A 26,660-nucleotide genomic window follows, 5' to 3' on the forward strand; every position below is an offset into this window, starting at 1 on the left:
AGAGGTGCTGAACTGGTTTGCTTCTTTAACTGGCTTATTTTTTTCAGTTAGGTAATTTTGGGGTATCGTTAGCTAGATCTGACGTGTGGGATGCCACAGGGTTCAAGTCTGTTCTCCCATGCTTAACATTTTTCTGGCACCACAGGTTGCTGTTATTCAGAGTTTTGAGGTAAGTGTGTTTATGTGGATGACATTTCCTTGGTTAGATATATGTCTGTGACTGATACCAATCCTATGTTGTTGCAACATTGCTTTGTGGTTGTGTTACAGTGGCTTACCTACCACTGCTTGGTCTTTAATGTAAATAAAACCATTTGCTTGTTGGTTATCTGATCATTTAGGGTGTCCTGTGCTGGCTCCGGTTTTGTTCGATCATCCGGTTCTAATTCTTGATTCTTTCAAATGCTTGGGGGTGATCATTGATTCTTGGTTGTTTGAGAATCAGATCTCTAGTGTGATAGAGAGGGGCATTTTGGGGCTTTGTTGGCTGCATTCTATTACAGACTATTTTGATGAGGCTATGATGAATACATTGCTTCATGCCTTATTAAACTTGTTCATGGATTACGGGGATGTGGTCTACGCGGGAGTTTGCCAATATTTCTTGAAGATGCTTCAAAATGCTGCAATTCATCTTTTGGGTAGGGAATGTAGATCTGATCATGTGACCTGTGTTCATTTTCACTGGCTCCTGATTCGTAGTAGAATAGAGTATAAGGTGATGGAATTGGCTCATGGGGCTTTGCATAAGCTTTCACATTATTTGGCTAATTTGATTATGCCATATAGGCCCTGGAGATCATTTAGATCTGTGACCGCTCATAAGTTAGTTATTCCTGCTTCTGTTATGGCTCACCTGGTAACTTCTCAGAACAATGCCTTTTTCTGGCTAGTCCCAGCCCTGTTGAACTAACATCCCCTCCAGCTTCAGGCAGAAAATTTAAATATTTGTTGAAGACCTTTGGGGATGAAGCGATGGTCCCCCTTGAGACACGGTAGTGCCCAAGAGCAATTGCAAAAGATTGTTGTTAGCTCTGGTGGATGTGTCTAGGAGCTTTCCTATCATAGTTACTGGAGTTCCTTTCGTCTCTATTTTTTTTTTTTGCTGTAAAACCACCTAGACCTGGAGGCACCCCAGCCAGTCAGGTTTTTGGGATATCCACCATGAATATTCATGACAGAGATTTGCATGCACTGGCTCCACTGCATGCAAATCTATCTCATGAATATTCATTGTGGGTCAACTGAAAACCTGACTGGCTGGGGTGCCTTCAGGACCAGGTTTGGGAACCACTAACCTAGACCTTTTGAAGATTTGGCAGAGGCTGAATAAGCAATAAATGATGAATAAATGGACAAAACAGAGTTCCCCTTTACCTACGAGACCAATGTTAGAGAATTCCCTGTGATTGGCCTCCTTATTGATAGTCCCTGAAGGATTGTAAACCAAATCTGTCTTGACCAAAAGGGGGCTATGAGAATCAGAGTTCTCCAGTCTTGTTTAATTTTTAAGGGAGTCTTCACTAGGAGTGGAACTGCTGCATATCATCCAATGCCAGGCAGCTACAAACACCAAGATGTAGAGACAACTGCAATTAAGCAAAGACAGACCAACAATAATAAGCAACAATAAACAGGGCTCATTAAACAAAATGCAAGTATATCTTGCTATTAAACCTAACCTATAATGCCAAAAGATTAAAACTGTATTTCAGCCTGCTTGCTGAAAAACGTTCATATCAGCACAGATGGTTAGAAGGTGAAACATCTTGCTCTTACCTTTGACACATGCAGCCTGGATCCATATTGCAATCTAGAGTGCTCTCGTACATATGCTGGTGCCTGTCAAAACAAAAACATAAAAACAAACAAACCTGCATTTATCTCTCAGCCAACATTAGGAAGAGACCTTTTTCTCAGTGATGTCTATATACTTAGTGATCTTGGAGGAAGTTCTCCTGGCCCACCAAACAGTGGCTTCCTTTTACATAAAAAAGCTTGTTGCTTTGAAAGCTCTGTCAATGAATTATAGAGCTCTTCAAAACAAATCAAGTTTCATTATTTTTTGATATACCACTAAAGGGTATACACTATCATGGCAGTTTACAATTTCAAATCTTAACACATGTGCACAAGTTTCTCTTAACAATTTAAAGAGTTGACAACTCCTAAAAGAAGCAACAAAAGAGCTATCAAGGTTTCCCTAAAAAGATACATGGAAGCCTTAGGTATATACAAAGATAGGCAATTAATTTGGATCCATAAAATTCAGATAATAATAGATTGTACTGTATCCAAATATTGAACTCAGTACATAATAAAGAAATGTTTTGCTAGTGTCACTATTAAAACATGATACAAATAGAGCAACTATATTTCTTATCATAGGTGCTTGATATAGCACTATTAGATCCACAGCACAGCAGTTTCTTCAGTTTCATTCTGAATGGGATGGGGGACAATAAGGCAATTGTAGCCCTTTCATTGAAACTGACACCTTTGCATGCAAATGTGAAATTTAGACTTACCAGTTAATTTCCTTTCCTTGGTCTTACCAGACCAGTTCAGATGAATGGTTTATATCTCCCTGCCAGCAGATGGAGCTAGAGACAAACATCTTTACTTTACTACCCTTATAGTCTTCATGGCTCTTCCCAATCACAGTTTTGTCAAAAAGATTTAACCAGGCATGAGAAGCTCCTGCCTAATTAAATCACACTGAGCACCTCAGGAGAGGTTATTCAGCAGCAATTAACTAGACAATGCAACAGAATATCTCCACTGACCGATATGGCACTATCCAGGCAGAGCCAGGATGGAATCAAGACTGTCCTGGAAGTGTTGCAGGCACCAGCAATATTCAGTGCCAGTGTACACATAGCTAACCGAGAAAGTAGGACCACTTAAAAGTACAGTTCTAACGTTGCCCAATTAGCTACGCAGGTATAGCACTGAACACTGGCTATACCCTCATAACTTCCAGATATCAGAGCTGACCCAGATATTCAAAACCAATTTACAGACATGATCCAGCATTGAATAACTGGGTCTAACTTAGCTGGTGCTAGTCAGCATTTAAAAAAAAAAAAAAAAAAAAACACTCAATCACAAAGTTCCTCAATTCTGTTCCAGGCTCCAGGCCCACGGCAGACTGGCGTCAGATGCCTTTCTCCTTCATTGGGGGACAGGTCTCCTGTATGCAGGCTGATTGTTCTCACTGATGGGTGACGCCCACGGCAGCCCTGAGGTCTGGAAATCTTCCTAGCAACAAAGCTTGCTAGAGCCCTTGGTCACGCGCGCATGCGCGGCCATCTTCCCGCCCAACTCGCAGGGACATCAGTTAGATCAAAGAGCAAAAAGAGAAGAAGATACAACTCCAAAGGGGAGCCTGCTGTCCTCGGAGAATACCTGCTACAGGTATGTATCGTTCGCTTTCTCCGGCTTGTTCTCACTGATGGGGTATCCCTATCCCCCAGGCTCTCAAAACAACAAAAAAGGTCAATTGAGCCTCGCAACGGCGAGGACATAACATAGATTGACCTAAAAACCATAACAACTGACTGAGAGTGCAGCCTGGAACAGAATAAAACATGGGCCTAGGGGGGTGGAGTTGGATTCTAAACCCCAAACAGATTCTGCAGCACCGACTGCCCAAACCGACTGCCGCGTCGGGTATCCTGCTGAAGACAGTAATGAGATGTGAATGTGTGGACTGATGACCACGTTGCAGCCTTACAAATCTCTTCAATAGTGGTTGACTTCAAGTGGGCCACTGACGCTGCCATGGCTCTAACACTATGAGCCGTGACATGACCCTCTAGAGTCAGCCCAGCCTGGGTATAAGTGAAGGAAATGCAATCTGCTAGCCAATTTGAAATGGTGCGTTTCCTGACAGAGACTCCCCTATTTTTTTTTTTTGTTACATTTGTACTCCGCGCTTTCCCCCTCATGGCAGGCTCAATGCGGCTTACATGGGGCAATGGAGGGTTAAGTGACTTGCCCAGAGTCACAAGGAGCTGCCTGTGCCTGAAGTGGGAATCGAACTCAGTTCCTCAGTTCCCCAGGACCAAAGTCCACCACCCTAACCACTAGGCCACTCCTCCAAATGAAACAAACATTTGGGCAGACTGTCTGAATGGGCTTGTCCGCTCCAGATAGAAGGCCAATGCTCGTTTGCAGTCCAATGTGTGCAACTGATGTTCAGCAGGGCAGGTATGTGGATGGGGAAAGAATGTTGGCAAGACAATTGACTGGTTCAGATGGAACTCCGACACCACCTTCGGCAAAAACTTAGGGTGAGTGCGGAGGACTACTCTGTTGTGATGAAATTTAGTATAGGGAGCGTGGGCTACTAAGGCCTGAAGCTCACTGACTCTATGAGCTGAAGTAACAGCCACCAAGAAAATGACCTTCCAGGTCAAGTACTTCAGATGGCAGGAATTCAGTGGCTCAAAAGGAGGCTTCATCAGCTGGGTGAGAACGACATTGAGATCCCATGACACTGGTGGAGGTTTGACAGGGGGCTTTGACAAAAGCAAACCTCTCATGAAGCGAACAACTAAAGGCTGTGCAGAGATAGTCTGACCTTCTACACGCTGATGGTAAGCACTGATTGCACTAAGGTGAACCCTTACGGAGTTGGTCTTGAGACCAGACTCGGACAAGTGTAGAAGGTACTCAAGTAGGGTCTGTGTAGGACCAGAGCGAGGATCTAAGGCCTTGCTATCACACCAGATGGCAAACCTCCTCCATTTGAAAGAATAACACCTCTTCGTGGAATCTTTCCTGGAAGCAAGCAAGACTTGAGAGACACCCTCAGAGAGACCCAAAGAGGCGAAGTCTACGCTCCCAACATCCAGGCCGTGAGAGCCAGAGACTGGAAGTTGGGATGTAGAAGCGCCCCTTCGTTCTGAGGGTCGGAAAACACTCCAATCTCCACGGTTCTTCTGAAGATAACTCCAGAAGAAGAGGAAACCAAACCTGACGCAGCCAGAAGGGAGCAATCAGAATCATGGTTCCTCTGGCTTGCTTGAGTTTCAGCAGAGTCTTCCCCACCAGAGGTATGGGAGGATACGCATACAGAAGACCTTCTTCCCAATTGAGGAGAAAAACATCTGGCGCTAGTCTGTCGTGGGCCTGAAGTCTGGAATAGAACTGAGGGACCTTGTGATTGAGCTGAGTGGCAAAAAGATCCACCAAGGGGGTGCCCCACGCTTGAATGATCTTGCGCACCACACGCGAGTTTAGCGACCACTCGTGAGGTTGCATTATCCTGCTCAATCTGTTGGCCAGACTGTTGTTTACGCCTGCCAGATACGTGGCTTGGAGAAACATGCCCCGGCGGCGGGCCCAAAGCCACATCTGGACAGCCTCCTGACACAGGAGGCGAGATCCGGTGCCCCCCTGTTTGTTGACATAGTACATGGCAACCTGGTTGTCTGTCTGAATTTGGATAATTTGGTCAGATAGCCGATCTCTGAAAGCCTTTAGAGCGTTCCAGACCACTCAACTCCAGGAGATTGATCTGGAGACCTGATTCCTGGAGGGACCAAAGTCCTTGAGTGTGAAGCCCATCTACATGCGCTGCACCCCAGGAGAGATGCATCCGTCGTCAGCACTTTTTGTGGCTGAGGATTTTGGAATGGGCGTCCCAAAGTCAAATTGGATCGAATGGTCCACCACCGAAGAGAGTTGCGAAATCCGGTGGACAATTGGATCACATCCTCTAGATTCCCGATAGCTTGAAACCATTGGGAAGCTAGAATCCACTGAGCTGATCTCATATGAAGACGTGCCATGGGAGTCACATGGACTGTGGAGGCCATGTGGCCGAGAAGTCTCAACATCTGCCGAGCTGTGATCTGCTGAGATGCTCTGACCTTGGAAACGAGAGACAAAAGGTTGTCTGCTCTCGTCTCAGGAAGGTAGGCATGAGCAGTCGTTGAGTCCAGCAGAGCTCCTATGAATTCTAGTTTTTTTGAACTGGACGGAGATGGGACTTTGGGTAATTTAAAACAAACCCCAGTAGCTCCAGCAGTTGAATAGTCATCTGCATGGACTGTACAGCTCCTGCCTCTGAGGTGCTCTTCACCAGCCAGTCGTCGAGGTAAGGGAATACATGCACTCCCAATCTGCGTAGTGACTCTGCGACCAACGCCAGGCATTTTGTAAAGACCCGGGGTGCCGAGGCCAGGCCAAAGGGCAGTACACAATATTGGAAATGCTGCGTTCCGAGACGAAATCAAAGATACTTCCTGTGAGCTGGATGTATTGGAATGTGGGTATAAGCATCCTTTAAGTCCAAAGAGCATAGCCAATCGTTTTCCTGAATCATGGGAAGAAGAGCCAAATTGAGGGTGTATCCTAACCGGACTATTTGAAGAACACACCGATCGGAGGTTATGAGAGGCCACCTTTGGTGAAAAAATTTCAACCTCCCCCCCCCCCCCCCCCCAACCGGTAAGCCGTCCGGCACGGACACGGTTACTGCGGCTATGCTCATCCGGAGCCAGTCAAAAGCTCATCTCTTGCTTTTGCTGGGGAGCTGCAGGGGCCCGTTTAGGCGCACGCTGTTGACGAGAACGAGCGCGCTGGGGCTGAGCCTGAGCAGGCTGTCGGGAAGGTGGAGTGTACCTACACTTGTTATAAGAATAGGGAGCATTCCTCCTGCCCCTGAAAAAACGTCTACCAGTTGAGGTAGATGCTGAAGGCGCCCGGTGGGAGAGATTGTCGAGGGCAGTAACGCGCTGGTTGAGCTGTTCTACAACCTGCTCGACTATCTCGCCAAAAATGTTATCCCCCCCGGCAAGGGACATCCGCCAGCCGCTGCTGAGTCCTACTCTCCAGGTCAGAGGTACACAGCCATGAGAGTCTGCGCATCACTATACCCTGAGCAGCGGCCCTGGACGCAACATCAAAAGTGTCATAAGCACCCCTGGACAGGAATTTATGCCACACCTTCAGCTGCCTGACCACCTCCTGAAAAGGCCTGGCCTGCTCCGCAGGGAGCTGATCTACCAGGTCCGCCAGTTGCTTCACACTGTTCCGCATATGGATGCTCGTGTAGAGCTAGTAAGACTGGATCTTGGACACGAGCATAGAGGACTGGTAGGCCTTCCTCCCAAAGGAGTCGAGAGTTCTAGATTCCCGCCCCGGAACTGCCAGCTCTCTTCAGGGCAGAGTCCACAACCACAGAGTCGTGAGGTAACTGAGTCCTCATCAACTGAGGCTCTCCATGGACCCTATACTGGGACTCAATCTTCTTAGGGATGGTGGGATTAGATAAAGGTTTCGTCCAATTTCTAAGCAAAGTCTCCTTGAGAACCTTATGCAAAGGGGCTGTGGATGATTCTTTAGGTGGAGAAGGATCGTCAAGGACCTCGAGCATCTCAGTCCTGGGCTCATCCTCAGTAACCACCTGGAAGGGCAAGCCAACAGACATTTCCCGGACAAAGGAGGAAAAAGAAAGACTCTCCGGTGGAGAAAGCTTTCTTTCAGGAGAGGGAGTGGGGTCAGAAGGAAGACCACAAGACTCCTCAGAAGAGAAATATCTGGGATCCTCTTCCTCCCCCCATGAGGCCTCCTCCTCGGTGTCAGACAAAAGCTCTCGAATAGCAGTCCTAAACCGGGCCCGTCTTGACTCCGAGGAACGATGTCCTCGATGGTGCCGTCGAGAAGTCGACTCCTTAACCGACTGCGGAGAAGCTTCCACCAACGACGCCAATGGGGAGTCGACCCGGATGGCCGCCGAGATCGGTGCCGCAAGCGGTACCGCTGTCGGGGAGCTCACCATGGGCAAGGAGCCAGCCAGCGCCTCTGCCAACGGTACCGAGGGCCAAAGCACCGTCGGTACCAGAACAGACTGGCGCATCAACCCTTCCAGGAGACCTGGAAGGACGGCTCGGAGGCGCTCATCTAGAGTCTCTACCGGGAAAGGCAAGGAAGCCGGTGCAGGAGTCGGAGGCAGAACCTGCATAGGACAAGGAGGAGGTACCGGGCTGTCCATCGACGCCCGGGTGCTCCCAGTACCATGACGAGAAGGGGACCGGTGCCGGTGCTTCTTGGCCTTCGCCCTCGGCACAGCATTGGTACCCCTCGGTACCAACGAGGAAGACATTGAATCCAAATGCCTCCTCGGGTTCGGGTCCGAAGAAGGTCGGTCCCGATGGGCCTGCGAAGCCGGAGCCTTCGAGACAGGTAGAGACCCACTCGACGGCTCACTACTCCCAGCGTGCAGAGGTCTGCGGACAGCCATTACCTGCACTCCCGAGGTTGATTCCTGCTCCGGTGCCAACATCAACACCGCCGAACTCAGTACCTTGGTTGACGTCGAAGTTCCGGGCAAAGCTCCGAACAGACGGTCCCACTGAGCTTGTCTCGCCCCTTGTGTTCTCTTTTTTTAAACCGAGACACAGTTTACAGGCGGCGGAGCGATGTTCAGCCCCAAGGCACTGAAGACACGACACGTGTGGATCAGAACTCGAGATTGCCCGGTAGAATCGACCGCACTTCTTGAAGCCGCTGGGAATCTTCGATGTCATCGACGGAAAAATAGCAGTGGCGAGATCAAAAACATCAATGGTGCCAAAAAGAAGGGCACACAAAAAGGAAAGAACGCGAACAGCGGCCTAAGACGGCCGCAACGGTGGTGAAACGAAACTTAGGCACCAAACTCTAGAAGTCTAAGGATTTTTTTTTTTAAAGAAAGAAAACAGCTCCAAAGAGCTACAGAAAGAAAATAGAAGAAAAAACCTCGCGAAAACGAAAAAAAAAAAAAGCCGAAGGCTCCTCAGGACGTGGTGAGGGACAAAAACACAGTCTCTCTCCACCGTGGACAAAAAGGAACTGACCCTGCGTGTTGGGTGGGAAGATGGCCGCACATGCGCGCATGACCGAAGGCTCTAGCAAGCTTTGTTGCTAGGAAGATTTCCGGACCTCAGGGCTGCCGTAGGCGTCACCCATCAGTGAGAACAAGCAGCCTGCTTGTCCTTGGAGAATTAATATTACATTCAAGAACAGGTTTTAACTACTAAAATTTTTGTAACCATAAAACAAGAATTGGGGGGGGGGGGGGACTCTTGTTCAAATACCTACCTTGAAAAGCTTTTGGGAGTGTTTTATCATAAATGTCATCCCATTGTTCAGCTTTGTAACGTTTTCCTGAATGTCATTTGCTGTCAACTGCTCGGAAAAAAACACAAAATAAGGTGAAATCTAGGTATATTAGATATTTTCTTTCCTTGATTCCTGCAATTCCGGTCCAAACCAATGATTGTAGATGGAGGTAAAGAAGCCAACTCTTCCAGTGATATCACCTGTATAAAGGTTGATGTATCTTAGAACTTGTCAGTATACTATTGTCAAGGCAGAGCAATCTCACAACATATAGAGAACTTTATTTTTTCAAAATATCAAATCATCCTACTCAATTGCTTATTAATATACTAGTAAAAAAGGCCAGTTTCTGAAAGAAATGAAACGGGCGCTAGCAAGGTTGTCCTGTAATGGCAATTATGTTTTTAAGGGAACTGTTAGGAGAGAGTATGTATGACAGAGAGTATGTGTGAGAGAGTGAATGAGTATGTGTGAGAGAGAAAGAGTGTGTGTCAGAGACAGAGAGAGAGAGTGTGTGATTGAGAGTGAGACAGAATGTGTGTGCCATGTGCACCAATTATGCTCTCTCCCTTGTATTCATCCATATGCAGCAAACGTCCTCTGTGCCCTGCCCTCTTCATCCATCCATGTGCAGCATCTCTCCCCTGCCCCCTCCATCCATCGTGGTGCAGCAATTCTCCTCTGTCCCTTGCCCTCCCCCCCTACATGTGCATCAACTCTGCATTCTCTCCTGGCCTCTCCTCCATCCACCCATATCCAGGACCCCCCTTCCCTCCATCTCTCTCCCCTCTGAGTTTCAGGCTCCCTCCCTACCTCTCTGTCTTTGTGCCCTCCGAGTTCCAAGACCCCCTCCAACCCCCCCTTTGAGTTCCAGGACCCCCTCCCCTTCGAGTTCCTGGATCCCCCCCTTCTCTTCGAGTTCCAGGATCCTCTCCCTCCCCTCCCCTTCAAGTTCCAGGACCCCATTGTCGTTTGAGTTCCACACCCCCGTACCTCCCCTCTCCCCTTCGAGTTCCAGGGCCTCCCCTCCTTTCCTCCCTCCGAGGTCCACGCCCCCGCGCCTCCCTCCCTCTCTCTCTGACTCTGCCCTCCAAGCACGACCTGTCCTCCAGCAGCCCCTCGCCTTCCTAAGTGCTGGCTGTATTTTAAAAATTCTTACCTTGGGGTGCGGCGTCCACAGTGAAGGCGAGCGGCGCTTCAGACTGCCTTCGCATGTGTCTCAGCTCTGCCTCTGGTCCCGCCCTCATTTCCTGTTTCCGGAAGGGCGGGACCAGAGGCAGAGCTAAGACACATGCAAAAGCAGTTTGAAGCGCTGCACCCCAAGGTAAGAATTTTGAAAGTACAGCCAGCACTTAAGAAGGCGAGGAGCTGCCGGAGGACAGGTCGTGCTTGGAGGGCAGAGAGAGAGGGAGGGAGGCGTGGGGGCTGGCAACTATACAGAGTTCCCCGCCGTTGGCTGGTTGCCTTATGCTGTTGTAGTACCATTTCTTTGCCTCTGATATGTGTCTCATGCTGGTGACGTCGCGTTCCTTTGCCTAGCAACTCTGCAGCGTTCCCTTCCCTCTCACTGTTCCGCCCTCGTCATCACATTTTGAGGCGAGGGCGGGACAGAGAGAGATGGTGACAGAGTTAAGAACCCTTCACTGCAGTCTGCCAAGGAGTCAGCTTCAGAACGTTGGAGGTGCAAATTATAGTAGATAATATACACCATTAAACCAATTAAAACATGAGATGAGAGAAAATATCCCTAATTATACTTCAATTTATCTGCAAAGGATCAAATTTTTTTTTAATCTCAGTAATACATTACAGGTTTAAAAAAATCTTGAACGATGGTTATTCTAAGCAGGTAATGAATATTCGCAAAGCCATCATAAAGTATTGGGATATTTTGAAAGTCATTCTAAATTTATTCAACCACCAAAATGTACCAATAGGAGAGCACGGAATTTGGGGGAAATTCTTTCTGTGACAAATTATAGATCATGCCAGTCAGAAGATTGCAAAGGACGTTATCCTTGCAATCATTATATTTATTGTAAATATGTTCTATGAACTGATAAGGTAGAGAATCCTGTAACGCAAAAGTTCTTTTCTGAAAACTCATACAGATTGTAATTCAGATGGGGTGATCCATATAATTAAGTGTCCGTTTAATCTCTGGTACGTTGGGCAGATGACTGGAAAAATTAAAATCCGGATGGCAGAGCATTTAAGTAACATCCGTGTTGAGAGACAGACACCCCTGGTTGAACACTGGACTATGGGGCTCATCATGCCATAGTAGACCTACATTTTGTAGTATTGCTTCAATTATATTCTCCCAGGAGTGATGACATTTCATACATTTGGAACAGAAACTTATATACTCTTGGAATACAATTGAGCCTAATGGAATGAATAAGGAAGTTGAGTGGCGAGAAGTGCATTAAGTTGATTGAATTACTGTGAATATTTGAGGTTGGTCCATTAAATTGGTAGGTAAAGAAACTCTCCTAGACAGTAATCGCATATGTACACATGTGCCAGTGTTAAGTAGGAGTGTGGTTAGAACCTGGGTCATCTGAAGACAGCTGGTTAAGTTCCAGGCTTTTTTTCTGCTACAAATTATGACTGTTAAATTGTGGTAAGAATATGTGGTAATTTATATAATTGTTATTTTGAGAATGTATAGTAAGGATTTTAAGTTGAATTTTGTTGTCGCCATATGTGCAGATAATCAGCTCCCAAGAAGCCATAGAGGTGAAACATAGCACTGATGGGTTGAATGCATACATCTATGCTGATTCAAGTGTTTATGAACTATCACAGCTTTGTAACTTGTGATCAAGTGATGAAGAGCTTGTTACATCAAGATTTATGACTGAGTCTTGAGTGATTTGATTTACCATTGGATATTTATACATATGTACACATTTTTAGTGGGGACTATAATTTAGGGAATGAAAGAGAATAGTTCCTTTTTTGTGAACTGTGTATGAAATCTTGGACATTATCTTAAAATGTATGGTATCAAAGGAAAGGTTTTTTAAATATTTTTTATGCATTACTGAGATTAAAATGTTTTTGATCCTTTGCAGATAAATTGAAGAAGTATTATTGTGGATATTTTCTCTCCGCTCATGTTTTAATTAGTTTAATGGTGTATATTATCCTATATAATAATTTGCACCTCCAACATTCTACGTCTGGATGCCTGGGTTCGTAACATCCATTCCCACTCATTGCCCCGCCCTCGTGTGAAAACGTAATGACATCAGAGAGCGGAACAATGAGGGGGAAGGGAACGCTGGAGGCGAGATGATGTCACGAGGAGAGAATTGCAGGACATCGAGGGGAGGGAGGGAGGGAGGAAGGGGAGGGCAGGGCAGAGGAGAATTGATGGACATGGATGGGATGAGAGGACAGTCACAGGCGCCCTGTATAAGAGGCTTGGGGAGGCTAAGCCTCCCCAGCCCAACCGTGACCTTCCCCTGACTGCTGCCCCCCCCCAAACGCAGGGCTGCCTGGCGCAGCAGTGCTACAGCCAGGCAGCTCTGATGGTCCCTCCGCTCCTTCCCGCCCTCAGCTCAGGAACGGAGAGAGGGCTGTCAGGGAGCTGAGGAAGGGCAGGGAGAATCGCTGGACATGGATGGGAGGGCAGGGGGAGAGAAGAGATTGCTGGACAGGACAGGAGGGCAGGGGAGAGAGCAAATTTGCTGGACATGGATGGATGGAGGAGAGGGCAGGGGAGAATGAAGAGTTGCTGGATATGGATGGATGGAGGAGAGGGTAGGGGAGAATGAAGAGTTGCTGGACATGGATGGATGGATGGGAGGGCAGGGGAGAGAGGAGAATTGCTGGACATGGATGGATGGAGGGGAGGGCAGGGGAGAGAGGAGAATTGCTGGACATGGATTGAGGGGAGGGAAGAGAGGAGAAATGCTGAACACGGATGGAGTCTGCGTACTCTTTATCTTTTAAAAAAATACTATAAATAAAAATCACAAAAAAAAGATTAAAAAAAAAAAAAAAAACATAGATAAAACAATCCGTATCTCATACCCCTGGAGCATACGAACCTTTTCCGGAGATGCGAAGGCGGTAGAACGAGAGGACATGAAATGAGATTGAAGGGGGGCAGACTCAAGAAAAATGTCAGGAAGTATTTTTTCACGGAGAGAGTAGTGGATGCTTGGAATGCCCTCCCGCGGGAGGTGGTGGAAATGAAAACGGTAACAGAATTCAAACATACGTGGGATAAGCATAAAGGAATCCTGTGCAGAAGGAATGGATCCTCAGGAGCTTAGTCGAGATCAGGTGGCAGAGCCGGTGGTGGGAGGTGGGGCTGGTGGTTGGGAGGCAGGGATAGTGCTGGGCAGACTTATATGGTCTGTACCAGAGCCAGTGGTTGGGAGGCGGGGATAGTGCTGGGCAGACTTATACAGTCTGTGCCCTGAAGAGCACAGGTACAAATCAAAGTGAGGTATACACAAAAAGTAGCACATATGAGTTATCTTGTTGGGCAGACTGGATGGACTGTGCAGGTCTTTTTCTGCTGTCATCTACTATGTTACTATAATACTCATTATACACCCTTCCCCAATTATTACTTATCATGACAGAACATTTCTCCTAACGGTTCCCTTAAAAACATAATCGCCATTACATGATAACCTTGCTAGTGCCCGTTTCATTTGTGTGAGAAACGGGCCTTTTTAACTAGTATTATATATTAATTAATAAGCACATTGCGTAGGATGATTTCATGTTTTGAAAAAAATTGAGTTCTCCATATGTTGTGGGATTCCTATTTGGAGATAGCTATGTATTAAATATTGTTACCATTTTTATTTTGAGACAAGGCAGAGCAATGCCATGAAGCTTTTGTAGACTACTACATAAACCCTAAGGAATCCACTGCGGGTACTATACAAACAGGAAACATTACTGAAAACCTAGCTTCAAGAACAGAGTGAACAGGCACATCCAAAGATGCAACTCATGAAATGCTGAAGTCTTCCAAGGTGGGCCCTGGCCTGGCCTAACAAAAATCAAGGAAAGGAAATTATCTGGTAAGCCTAAATTTCACTTCTGCTAGACCAGTCCAGACCAAATGTGCTGTACAAAGCTCTACTGGGAAGCAGAAAACAATGCCACTTGAAAAATGCTTCTGCCAAAGATACTATCACCCCTGGACATAATGTTAATCTTGGTTTTCACTGTACTCTTTTGTGAAACACTACAAGTCACCACCCTGCAAATGACCTCTGACATAACTGCTCAGGCCTCCAGTCAGGAATTCTCCTGAGCTCAAGAGGGATGTGCATGCAGTGCACCAGGTATTACCCGCCACTGGAGAATATATTTATTGCAGCCTTAATCACACTAAGGAAAACTTAGAAGCCGCCTCATCTTTGCGCAGCCCATGAATCAGGGTAAACAGCCTATTAGATTTCCAGAAGAAAAGCATCACCTCCAGGCAACAAACAATATCCTGAGTACATACAATCTATCAAGCTTCCAAGCAGACCCCGACACACCCTTATTCATAAACATTGGGAGTGAAAACACTTGATTCACAAGAAAAGTGGAGAATACCTTACGCTAGGACATTTACTGTGCAAAGAGATACTGAATCCTCCCTAAAGGACAAATAAAGAACCCTGCAAGACAGGATCTGCCAATTCAGAAACTCACCTAGCACTCAAGCATTGACCCCCTTCAAGTCCCAGATGAGCCAGAAGGTGCCCCTTTTCTTGGGTGCCACAAAGTAGATGAAGCAGCTGCAGCAGCATGGCCTCCACCATAGACCTTGAGCAAAGAACTGCAGGTGTCAGAAACAAATTCTGTGAAATCCAGGGTGTAACCTTGCTGAACACCTCCAAGACCCATTGATCAGAAGTGATGCAGGCCCACTCAGGATGAAACAGGCAAAGCTTGCTGCCTATCTGCACCTCCAAGAAAGACCATTGACCTTCATTGGAGGCCCTTACTAGTAGAGGAGGCGGCAGAATCAGCATTCCTCAATTTCTGGGCCCCTCATAGGGCAGCCCTTATGACACTTAGCAACCAAAGAAGCACCTTAGATTCTCCTACCTAGACAATATCTGGCCTAATTGTTGGCCCAGGACTTGGTGCCCAAGGCCTGGAAACCTGAACATGTTCTATCCTCTAGAAACCATTGAGGCCTAGCCAGCCCCAGGTCCTTCATGAGCTTTTCCAAGCCTCTGGGGGGGGGGGGGGGGGGGGGGGGGGAACTCAGGCAGATGCTGTGCCCAATGTAACAGGACCTAGACAATGCATTCTCTGCAAACGGATGCCTGGACTCCCATTGCCAAGGAGGCAAAGGCCTACTTGAGGAGGATTTCCACCTTCCTATCATGAGAATCCTTCATCACAGAAAGCTTCTCCACCAGAACAGTGGACTTTTGTTATCGCCATCACCAGCTCCACGAGGGGTGGAGCTTGCCTAAGAGCCTTGTGCCCCACAGGATACCAGATGAACCTCCCAGTCAGCAAGGATCATCTGGGATAGGGCACTATGAAGCAGGAAGGTTTGGGGGAGGCTCCCATAGCCCCTGCAGAATGGGCTCATTGGAGGACGACTCCTGGACCACCACCACAATGACCACTGCTGAAGATACCTGATCAATGAAGTGGGAAAGTTCCTCTCTTCGTAACACATGAACCACAGGGGAGTTTCCTAAGCACATAAGCAATGACATACTGGGACAGACCAAAGGTCCATGAAGTTCAGCACCTCCATCCCCAACAGTGGCTAATCCCAGTCATAAGTACTTGACATGATCCCAGGAATAAGTAGTGAATTTTCCTAAATCCATCTTAATAATGGTTTATGGACTTTTCTTTTAGCAACTTGTCCAAACTATTTTTTTAATTCTTTTAATCTAACTGCTTTTACCACATTATCTGGCAACAAACGTCAGAGTTTAATTACACACAGAGTGAAGAATTTTTTTTTTCCAATTTTAATTTTACTATTTAGTAGTTTCAATGCATACCCCTTAGTCCAAGTATTTTTGGAAAGAATAAACAACTGATTCATGTCTACCTGTTCCACTCCACTCAGTATTTTATAAACCTCCATCATATCTCCCCTGAGCCATCTATTTTCTAAGCAGAAGAGCCCTAACCCTTTTAGCCTTCATAAGTACATAAGTAATGCCATACTGGGAAAAGACCAAGGGTCCATCGAGCCCAGCATCCTGTCCACGACAGCGGCCAATCCAGGCCAAGGGCACCTGGCAAGCTTCCCAAACGTACAAACATTCTATACATGTTATTCCTGGAATTTTGGATTTTTCCAAGTCCGTTTAGTAGCGGTTTATGGACTTGTCCTTTAGGAATCCGTCCAACCCCTTTTTAAACTCTGCTAAGCTAACCGCCTTCACCACTTTCTCCGGCAACGAATTCCAGAGTTTAATTACACGTTGGGTGAAGAAAAATTTTCTCTGATTTGTTTTAAATTTACTACACTGTAGTTTCATCGCATGCCCCCTAGTCCTAGTATTTTTGGAAAGCGTGAACAGACGCTTCACATCCACCTGTTCCACTCCACTCATTATTTTATATACCTCTATCATGTCTCCCCTCAGCCGTCTCTTCTCCAAGCTGTATAGCCCTAGCCTCCTTAGTCTTTCTTCAAAGGGAAGTCGTCCCATCCCCGCTATCATTTTAGTCGCCCTTCGCTGCACCTTTTCCAATTCTACTATATCTTTCTTGAGATGCGGCGACCAGAATTGAACACAATACTCAAGGTGCGGTCGCACTATGGAGCGATACAACGGCATTATAACATCCTCACACCTGTTTTCCATACCTTTCCTAATAATACCCAACATTCTATTTGCTTTCTTAGCCGCAGCAGCACACTGAGCAGAAGGTTTCAGTGTGTTATCGACGACGACACCCAGATCCCTTTCTTGGTCCGTAACTCCTAACGTGGAACCTTGCATGACGTAGCTATAATTCAGGTTCTTTTTTCCCACATGCATCACCTTGCACTTGCTCACATTAAACATCATCTGCCATTTAGCCGCCCAGTCTCCCAGTCTCGTAAGGTCCTCTTGTAAGTTTTCACAATCCTGTCGCGATTTAAAAATTACAAGAGGAACAAATCTCTTCCAGAGAAGGGGAAATGGTAAAACTAGACACGAACTGAGATTATATGTTGGCAGTCTTAGGAGTAATGTCAGGAAATTCTTTTTCATGGAGAGGGTGGTTGATGCCTGGAATGGCCTCCAGAGGGAGGTGGTAGAGACAAAAACAGTGATACAATTCAAAAAGGCATGGGATGAACACAGCTGAACTCTATTTAGAAAAAAACATGGTATAAAACAAAAATAAAAAGTTTAAGATAGGCTGGAAAGGGCTTCAATGACAACTTCAGTAACTGGAACCGAGGACTGTGCCAGGCAGACTTTTATAGTCTGGGTCCTGCGAATGACAATGCATATTTGGATACACTGGAGTGGGCTTTGACAGCCACTCCTGTAGGTGGAACATAAGGACAGAGTCAGGTGAACTTCTACATTCTATGTCCTAGAAACACCAATGAAAGACTCTTGATAAAGTATATATCACATTCACTGTTAATTTAACCATGAATTGATGAGTGTGACTGTTGGGCAAACTGGATGGACTGTTCAGGTCTTTATCTGCTGTCACTTACTATGCTTATCTGTACCTTTTCTAATTTTGCTTTTTTTTTTTTAGCTGCAGTGACCAGAATTGCACACAATACTTGAAGTGAGGTCGAACCATGGAGCAACAGAAAGGCATTACAATATTCTTAGTTATGTTCTTCATTCTTTCCTAATAATTCCTAACATTCTATTTGCTTTCTTAATTACTGCTGCCATTCAAATGCCCAGTCTTCCAGGCCCATAAAGGCCTATGAAATTTTTCACAGTCCACTTGTGATTTAACAACTTTGAATAATTTTGTATTGTCAGCAAATCTGATCACCTCATTTATTATTCCTATTTCCAGATCATTTATAAATATCTTTAAAAGTAGCAGTCCTAGTTTTAAAACAGTGCTCGTGGTTGGTTATAATCTCAGTTGATGCCAGGTTATTTTCCCAAATCAACTAGGTGAAATTACTATCACCCCAATTTTGAAGAATTTAAAGGAATCTTACCAATTGACCTCCAATTACAGACCTGTAGCATCTAGACCACTATTTGCAAAACTAATGGAAGCTCTAGTTTCTAATTAGCTTGTAAAACGTTTTGGAAACACATGATATATTACATTCCTCCCAGTCCAGTTTCCATCCTACTTTTAGCACTGAAACTGTGGTAGGCTCGTACTTAGACAATCTTAGATCAGTGGTGAACGAGCAATACCGTGAACTAATACTGCAGTTTGATCTTTCTTGCGCATTCGACTTTGTTGACCATAATATTTTGCCTGGTATTCTTGACAATAAGAATTACTGGGAAGGTTTCAAAATTGGCTTTGTCAATTGAACGTACAGTCACAAAATTGTTCATTATGTACTTTGTCAAATGCCTTCTGAAAATTCAGATATACACTATGAACTGCCTCACCTTTATGCATATGTTTATTCACCCCTTCAAAGATACATAGCAGATTGGTGAGACAAGATTTCCATTGGCTTAATACCACTAATCCATACCTTTGTATATGCTCAGTAATTTTGTTCTTATAATAGTTTCAACTATTTTGCCCTGCACCGTCAGGCTCACCAGTCTATAACTTTTACTGGTGACCTCTGGAAGCCTTTTTAAAAATTGGCGTTACATAGGCCACCCTCCAATCTTCCGGGACCTTGTTTGATTTTATAGTTAAATTACAAATTACTAATAGCTCTACAAGTCTTTTTTTTTGTGTCCCACCAGTACTCCAGGATGTATTCCATCTGGTCCAGGTGATCTGCTACTCTTTAGTTTGTCAATTTGCCTCATTATATCATCCAGTTTTACAGAGATTTTTTCTCAGTTCCTTATTTCTGGCATGGGCATCTAAATATTGAAGCAAAGAATTCATTTAGTCTCCACTATGGCCTCGTCCTCCCCAATTGCCTCTTTAACCCATAACCACCTAGAGGTCCAATTGATTCTTTTACCAGCTTCTTGATTCGAATAGACCTAAAACAGTTTTTATGATGTGTTTTGCCTCCAATGCAAGTTTTTTTTCAAAGTCTCTTTGCTTTACTTATCAGTGCTTTGTATTTGACTTGCCACTCCTCCTCACTTGAGGAAAGATCTTCTGCAACCAGGATGGTGCCCCCCCCCCCCAATAAACACCATACAGAGCCCTCCATCTTCAAAAAGTCCCCAAACTTTCTGAGAAGAAATAGATGGGAACAGCATCTGCTTAGCACTCAATCCCCCAGTCTGGATTCTCCAACAATTCAAACTATGAATTAGGGCCTCCTGCTCCTGAGATGGAAGGGGCCATCCTTGCAGTAGCTCACAGACCCTGCTCTAAGGCACTTTCAGGATGGATTATGCCAACTGGACTTCCACAGCCCCCAACAGGAACTCTCCTACTTGCCTTCTCCAAAAGGGGCAGGAAAGCTGATGTACCTAACTCGTGGCCCCCAAGATTTTCTACCAGCGTTGGATTTTGGTGGGCCAGCTGCAAGTTGGCTGCTGTTCCTAACAAAGGAAGAAAAACCACAGCCGGCACTACAGGAGAGAGTATTGAAGATCCTCCAATTCTTCTTGTACTGGCTTTGTGCCCTCCCCAGATTTGCCTCAAGACAGCAGTTTCCCATCACATATGGGGCAGCACGAGCTAGCAGCACTCCTCATCCATCGACTCCTACAGCATCTTCCTTCTGGCATCGCTCAGCACCTCCTGATCTGGAATCCTTGGCTCTCACACCACTCCAGAAAAGAAGCCTTGAGACCCGCCTGCTCACCCTACTCCTGTGCTGGGTCTAGCCTGCTGCCTGCCAGCATCGGTTCCTTTCTTAATTTTTTTTTTGGTGTGACAATTTTACAGTCAACTCAGGCAAACAGGGAGATTCCCCCACCTGCAAATGGGGGGGGGGGGGGGGGGGGGGGGATCTCCCTTTTTCTTTTGAAATTCTATAGCGGTCCAACACTGGGTGGGGGGGAGGGATTAAGAGATTTAAAAAAAGACTTATCCCCCACTGGCAGACACCTTACAGGGAACTCCGCCAGCCAGTCACATCAAGTGAGGTCTGCAGGCACAGGCTTGGGTTATGGAGGGTTGAACCGAGCTCAACAAGCGTAAGGTCCGTAGACCGAACCCAAGGAGCTTTCACTAGCCAAGGAGCTCAACTTCAAGGGACACAGGCAATGGTCTATGCCTCAGGGAGTCAGGTCTGTTCCAAATAAATCCTGATGCACCAGTTCAACCTATGTCATCTGCTGGAGGTACAGCATTGACAGGTTCCAGGCTACACTAACCCTTATATCTCTGATGCCACTGGAAAAGGCTTCTCTACCTCTCCTGTTGGTACAGTGGAACAATCTGTTGGTCTGGACTGGTCTTCAAGGATGAAGAGAAAACTTATTTTTCTCAGCTGAAAAAAATACATATCAATCTTCACTGCACATTTAAATATTTGGAAGGGGTTAGTAATGTGGTTCAGAGGTTGACAGTCTAGGACGATCACCAAGGTTGTTAGGAAAGAACAGGACTGTAGACCACCGTGGACTTCAGACTAGTAAAAATTACTGGAGCTACTCAGGTATTTCATCTGTGTATGCAGGGAAAGGAAATGCCATATAAAGGAGAAAACTAAATACAATTTTTATCTACTGCTCACTAGTACTCCCTTCAGGTTCAGATATCTCTGCTATAAAAATAAATTTGGTCACATGCTGATGATCTTGTATGTACACAAGCACTAACAAGGGAAGGAGAAGGAATTAAATTATGTGCCTTTAAAGTGGAGCTGCAATAGCCACAACACCCCTGCAACAACTGGCAAAAGCACAGGAGCCACCCCAGGCAGATTCTTGAAGGAGCTGAATAAGCTGCGTCCAACCCTGCTGGGAGATAGAGAATACTGAGAGGCAGATGGAGCTAGCCATCCTAGAGGCACTATGGTTTTCAGTGTTCTCTATCTCCCCCTGCTGGTAAGTGGACACAACCCATTCGTAATGGATTCATCTGCTGCTGATGACAAGGAAGCAAAGTTTCTCCCTAAATTTATTCCAGAAAACAAAGTGCAGTAGTTGTTGTTTGACAAGCATAACATTTTCCAGAAAAAATTAACATTTGTCCTCTCTAACTCATCCCCTAGTGACTGATCAACTAAATAAAATATGTCAACATCACATACATTTTTTGGCCACAAAATATGTGGAGCAAACATGAGAGCCAGGTTGTACGCAGACATCTTGTTGCGGTCTTGTTTCTTTGCTGTCTGATAGAGTAGGTCTAGAAGAAGCTTTAGCAAATTCCGATTGGATGCTGGGAGAAGTAAGAAGAGCAGCTGCAGCGCTTCAATCCGACGCTCTTTATCAGGCACGTCTGTCTTATTGCCTCGGTCATCAAACAGCATTAGATCTGAAGCCACAAAGATCAAAATTGGAAGAACATATCAATAAAAAAGCATTGCTACATGCAGTATATACAATAAGTTCTCAATTAACTCTGTTTGACTGGCATTTATTGCATACTTGGAAACTGCAAGTTACAAATCTTCTAGAAACCAGCTATAAAGAAAGCTACACAGAGCTGACATCTATTTTATGCTGCTTGACTGACTATGTGTGATGAAGCAAGTTTGGGAAATGCACGATTACATCCTTATCCCAAACCCTTCAGAATTAATACTGCTAAAAATAAATCAGTGTAAGTATATTGTACTTTCTCAAATTACAGAGATAAACAGATGACCTTAAAAACAGTTCTATGCCATGCAGTATAACAGGGCAAGTCTACACCCTTCTTAAAAGGCGCTTCATTGGCGTATTCCTAAAAGAATTCATAAAAGCAAAATCTAGGATTAAAAATTTAACAAAAGCAAACTCCATTCCCCTAACAAAAAACTGCAAAATGTAAACCAGAAATCATTACACAAATCTTGCAACTGCTTATAAATATTATAAAATGTCATTATTGCTACATCAACATCTTTTTCCCCAGGTAAAAAATAAGTACCTGTATATATGTAAACCGCTTTGAATGTAGTTGCAAAATACCACAGAAAGGCGGTATATCAAGTCCCATTTCCCCCCTCCCCCTTTTGATATTTTAAAGTGGCATTTAATAACTGCAATATGGTAGAAAAAAGAATTCAGAAACCGTACATAAAAATATTTCAGATGTTTATTGCTGCAAGCAACATCCACTCACCTGCAATCTTGAGATGGGCATGGAAATGCCGGTGGGTCAATAGGGGCTCAGGTAATTCACCCAGAAATATTTTCAGTAGAGTGGCCACATCATTTGGATGAAACTCACCCGAGTCCAGATCAATATCACCTCCACTGTTCAGAACATCTTTTAGTATTTGCTGTCTGATGCTGTTACCAGGTACACGAAACAATCCCTCAGTACGGAGATCTTCATGGAGTGGAAAGGTATAGACAAAAACACCATCACAAGAGATTTCACAATCTACCAGACTAAATGTACTTTAAAATAGTATTTAATACAAACAGAAAACAAGCTCATCAAACAGTATTTTAATGTTAAAATAATTCAAAATGTGATTTAACTGTTCCCTTGTCAATCCTGTTTCTGGATAAAGCACTATTAGGGGGGAAAAAACTCACCTGAGGTGGACTACAGTATTCCATCTACACAATCTTAAATACATAAAGAGATCTTAGAAGATTTTTGTGATTACTAGATCCAACTTCACCCTTTGGGAACAGTGATCATCATACTGTATGATTTGATACAAAAGCTAAACCAGTATCTAGCTCAAAGAACTGGACTTCAAACATGTTGACTTTAGTAAAATGGGGTAATACCTGAATGAGCAGTTGGGCAGGGAGGAAGGAGATAAGGGAAGTGGAAAGGCAATGTGCCAAAATGAAAGCAAACAAAAAGGGCAACAGATCTTTACATTAAGAAAGTAAGTAAAATAGAAAGGGAAAGAAAGACATTTTTGGTTGTTTTCAAGCTCCCCTTCTTATACTCTAACTACAATTGAGTCTCCATACTGGGACCTTCCATCTGAGTGGAAAACTGCAATTATCTTTCCACACATAAAAGACACTAAGCAGATCCTGTGAACCTCTCAATTATCATTCCATCTTCCACTTGTCCTTTCTTTCCAAGCTTGCAAAAAAGCTTGTAGGAACTCAGCTTAATTTTTTTTTTTTTTAGAAAACACAAATGCCCTATATCCTAGACATACGGGTTTTAGATCTCAACGCTCTTCGGAACACACTATCTACAGTGGGGGAAATAAGTATTTGATCCCTTGCTGATTTTGTAAGTTTGCCCACTGACAAAGACATGAGCAGCCCATAATTGAAGGGTAGGTTATTGGTAACAGTGAGAGATAGCACATCACAAATTAAATCCGGAAAATCACATTGTGGAAAGTATATGAATTTATTTGCATTCTGCAGAGGGAAATAAGTATTTGATCCCCCACCAACCAGTAAGAGATCTGGCCCCTACAGACCAGGTAGATGCTCCAAATCAACTCGTTACCTGCATGACAGACAGCTGTCGGCAATGGTCACCTGTATGAAAGACACCTGTCCACAGACTCAGTGAATCAGTCAGACTCTAACCTCTACAAAATGGCCAAGAGCAAGGAGCTGTCTAAGGATGTCAGGGACAAGATCATACACCTGCACAAGGCTGGAATGGGCTACAAAACCATCAGTAAGACGCTGGGCGAGAAGGAGACAACTGTTGGTGCCATAGTAAGAAAATGGAAGAAGTACAAAATGACTGTCAATCGACAAAGATCTGGGGCTCCACGCAAAATCTCACCTCGTGGGGTATCCTTGATCATGAGGAAGGTTAGAAATCAGCCTACAACTACAAGGGGGGAACTTGTCAATGATCTCAAGGCAGCTGGGACCACTGTCACCACGAAAACCATTGGTAACACATTACGACATAACGGATTGCAATCCTGCAGTGCCCGCAAGGTCCCCCTGCTCCGGAAGGCACATGTGACGGCCCGTCTGAAGTTTGCCAGTGAACACCTGGATGATGCCGAGAGTGATTGGGAGAAGGTGCTGTGGTCAGATGAGACAAAAATTGAGCTCTTTGGCATGAACTCAACTCGCCGTGTTTGGAGGAAGAGAAATGCTGCCTATGACCCAAAGAACACCGTCCCCACTGTCAAGCATGGAGGTGGAAATGTTATGTTTTGGGGGTGTTTCTCTGCTAAGGGCACAGGACTACTTCACCGCATCAATGGGAGAATGGATGGGGCCATGTACCGTACAATTCTGAGTGACAACCTCCTTCCCTCCGCCAGGGCCTTAAAAATGGGTCGTGGCTGGGTCTTCCAGCACGACAATGACCCAAAACATACAGCCAAGGCAACAAAGGAGTGGCTCAGGAAGAAGCACATTAGGGTCATGGAGTGGCCTAGCCAGTCACCAGACCTTAATCCCATTGAAAACTTATGGAGGGAGCTGAAGCTGCGAGTTGCCAAGCGACAGCCCAGAACTCTTAATGATTTAGAGATGATCTGCAAAGAGGAGTGGACCAAAATTCCTCCTGACATGTGTGCAAACCTCATCATCAACTACAGAAGACGTCTGACCGCTGTGCTTGCCAACAAGGGTTTTGCCACCAAGTATTAGGTCTTGTTTGCCAGAGGGATTAAATACTTATTTCCCTCTGCAGAATGCAAATAAATTCATATACTTTCCACAATGTGATTTTCCGGATTTAATTTGTGATGTACTATCTCTCACTGTTACCAATAACCTACCCTTCAATTATGGGCTGCTCATGTCTTTGTCAGTGGGCAAACTTACAAAATCAGCAAGGGATCAAATACTTATTTCCCCCACTGTATCTTTTAACAGTTTGTTTATATCAATCATGATCAATACCACGACACACTTTTGATCTCTTTAGAAATCTCTGCAAACTGATTTATTAGATGACATTATTTTGTTGAGATTGTAAGACTTGGGGATCAGTGGAACCGCTTTCTCATGGTTTGAGTCATATTTAATAACTATTAATTGTAAGTAATAGGCTATTTCAAGTTTCACTGCCCAAGACACTCTCTCAGCCAATCTAGCTCTCCTGTAGGATGCCTCAGGGCTCTATCCTAGGGCCTAATATATTCTTAGCATAAGAGTCAACTTTTCAAAATGATTGGGTGTGCTACATTCAACACAAGTATATGTTCCCTCATCAAAGTAGTGGAGTCTGCTCAATATTGGAGCTGCTCAAGCACCCACAGAACTGGCAGCTATGATTCTTATCACCTCTGTGTTGCTGGCAAAATCTCTGGGAATTCATTTTTATATTTACTAAGACAATATTCAACTGTTATTCCCTCTCAAATCATGTCCTGTAGCTATTTTATATCATATATTTGACAAACTGAATTATTTAGCTAAGCTGCTTATAAGCAATGGCCTCGATAAACTTTACTAAATCTGTAGCCTTACTCTTCCCCTAGATGGGTTCCTGGGCCTTGCCTACTATTTCAGGAACCCCAATCTCCTTGAAACCCATTAATTGTCCTTTCCCACTGCTGCCTGCGACTAGACTCCATTAGGTGCTCTTCTTTCGAAGTTATAGTGGCACAGGGAGTTCAGATCTCAAATATCTCCAATTCTCTTGTACATCATGATGGAACCCCAGGTCACATCCTAGAGGCTAAAGGTTTGCAGTCTTTTATATACGCCAACGACGTAACTATTTATCTTCCCTTTGACACTCAAATTCAGGATATTCTCTCCAACATTCATCTTAGATCTCATGGAGAATTGGGCAACATCCTTCCATCTAAAATTAAACATGGAGAAAACTAAATACCTCATAATTTCTAGTCCTAACAACTTTCACAATCAGACCAGTTCTACCATCAACCAGACGACTATCCATTGGAACATAATTTGAAAATTCATGGGATCATCATCGATTAATTCCTATCATGCGAAGATCAAGTTAATTCCGTAGTAACCAAAACCTTTAGAACTCTATGGAAGCTAAAAAGAATCAGCTCTCTCTTCCTGTTTTCTACTTTTTGTTCCCTTGTACAAACATTAGTCATTTCACAATTGGATTAGCGCAAATCATGTTTATTTAGGGAATAAGGAATCTCTCATCAAAAAACCTCAAACTACCCTAAATACTGCTGCCAGACTTGTATGCAAAGCTTCAAAATTCAATAGGGCATTCCCACTATTATCTAAATTACACTGGCTACCAACCAAAGCCAGAAACATCTTTAAAACATGTACATTCATCAAGAAACTATATCATACAACATTTTCCTAGCTATAAAAACAATCAGATATAAATCCATATTGAACAGAGATTTCTCATATACAGATTCAAAATGGTGAAACACCATCCCTAGTGAGATAAAAAGGATTACCAACTATCTAATATTTCACAAAATTTCTCAAGGCATTCCTTTTTAA

General features: G+C 44.6%; 1 protein-coding gene across 2 annotated transcripts in view; it reads right to left on the reverse strand.

The window, feature by feature from the left end:
• Positions 1–26,660, reverse strand: part of ARHGAP19 (Rho GTPase activating protein 19) — a 98,355-nt gene that overhangs the window by 30,980 nt on the left and 40,715 nt on the right. For both annotated transcript variants that reach the window (XM_030202873.1, XM_030202874.1), the window contains exons 4-7: positions 22,426–22,635; positions 21,407–21,633; positions 9,094–9,180; positions 1,780–1,842 (exon numbers count right to left, since the gene is read on the reverse strand). In XM_030202873.1, coding sequence (XP_030058733.1) covers positions 1,780–1,842; positions 9,094–9,180; positions 21,407–21,633; positions 22,426–22,635 — 587 coding nt within the window. The remainder of the gene's footprint in view (positions 1–1,779; positions 1,843–9,093; positions 9,181–21,406; positions 21,634–22,425; positions 22,636–26,660) is intronic.

This window comes from Microcaecilia unicolor, chromosome 5, assembly GCF_901765095.1.
Source record: "Microcaecilia unicolor chromosome 5, aMicUni1.1, whole genome shotgun sequence".
In the NCBI taxonomy this organism is placed as follows: Eukaryota; Metazoa; Chordata; class Amphibia; order Gymnophiona; family Siphonopidae; genus Microcaecilia; species Microcaecilia unicolor.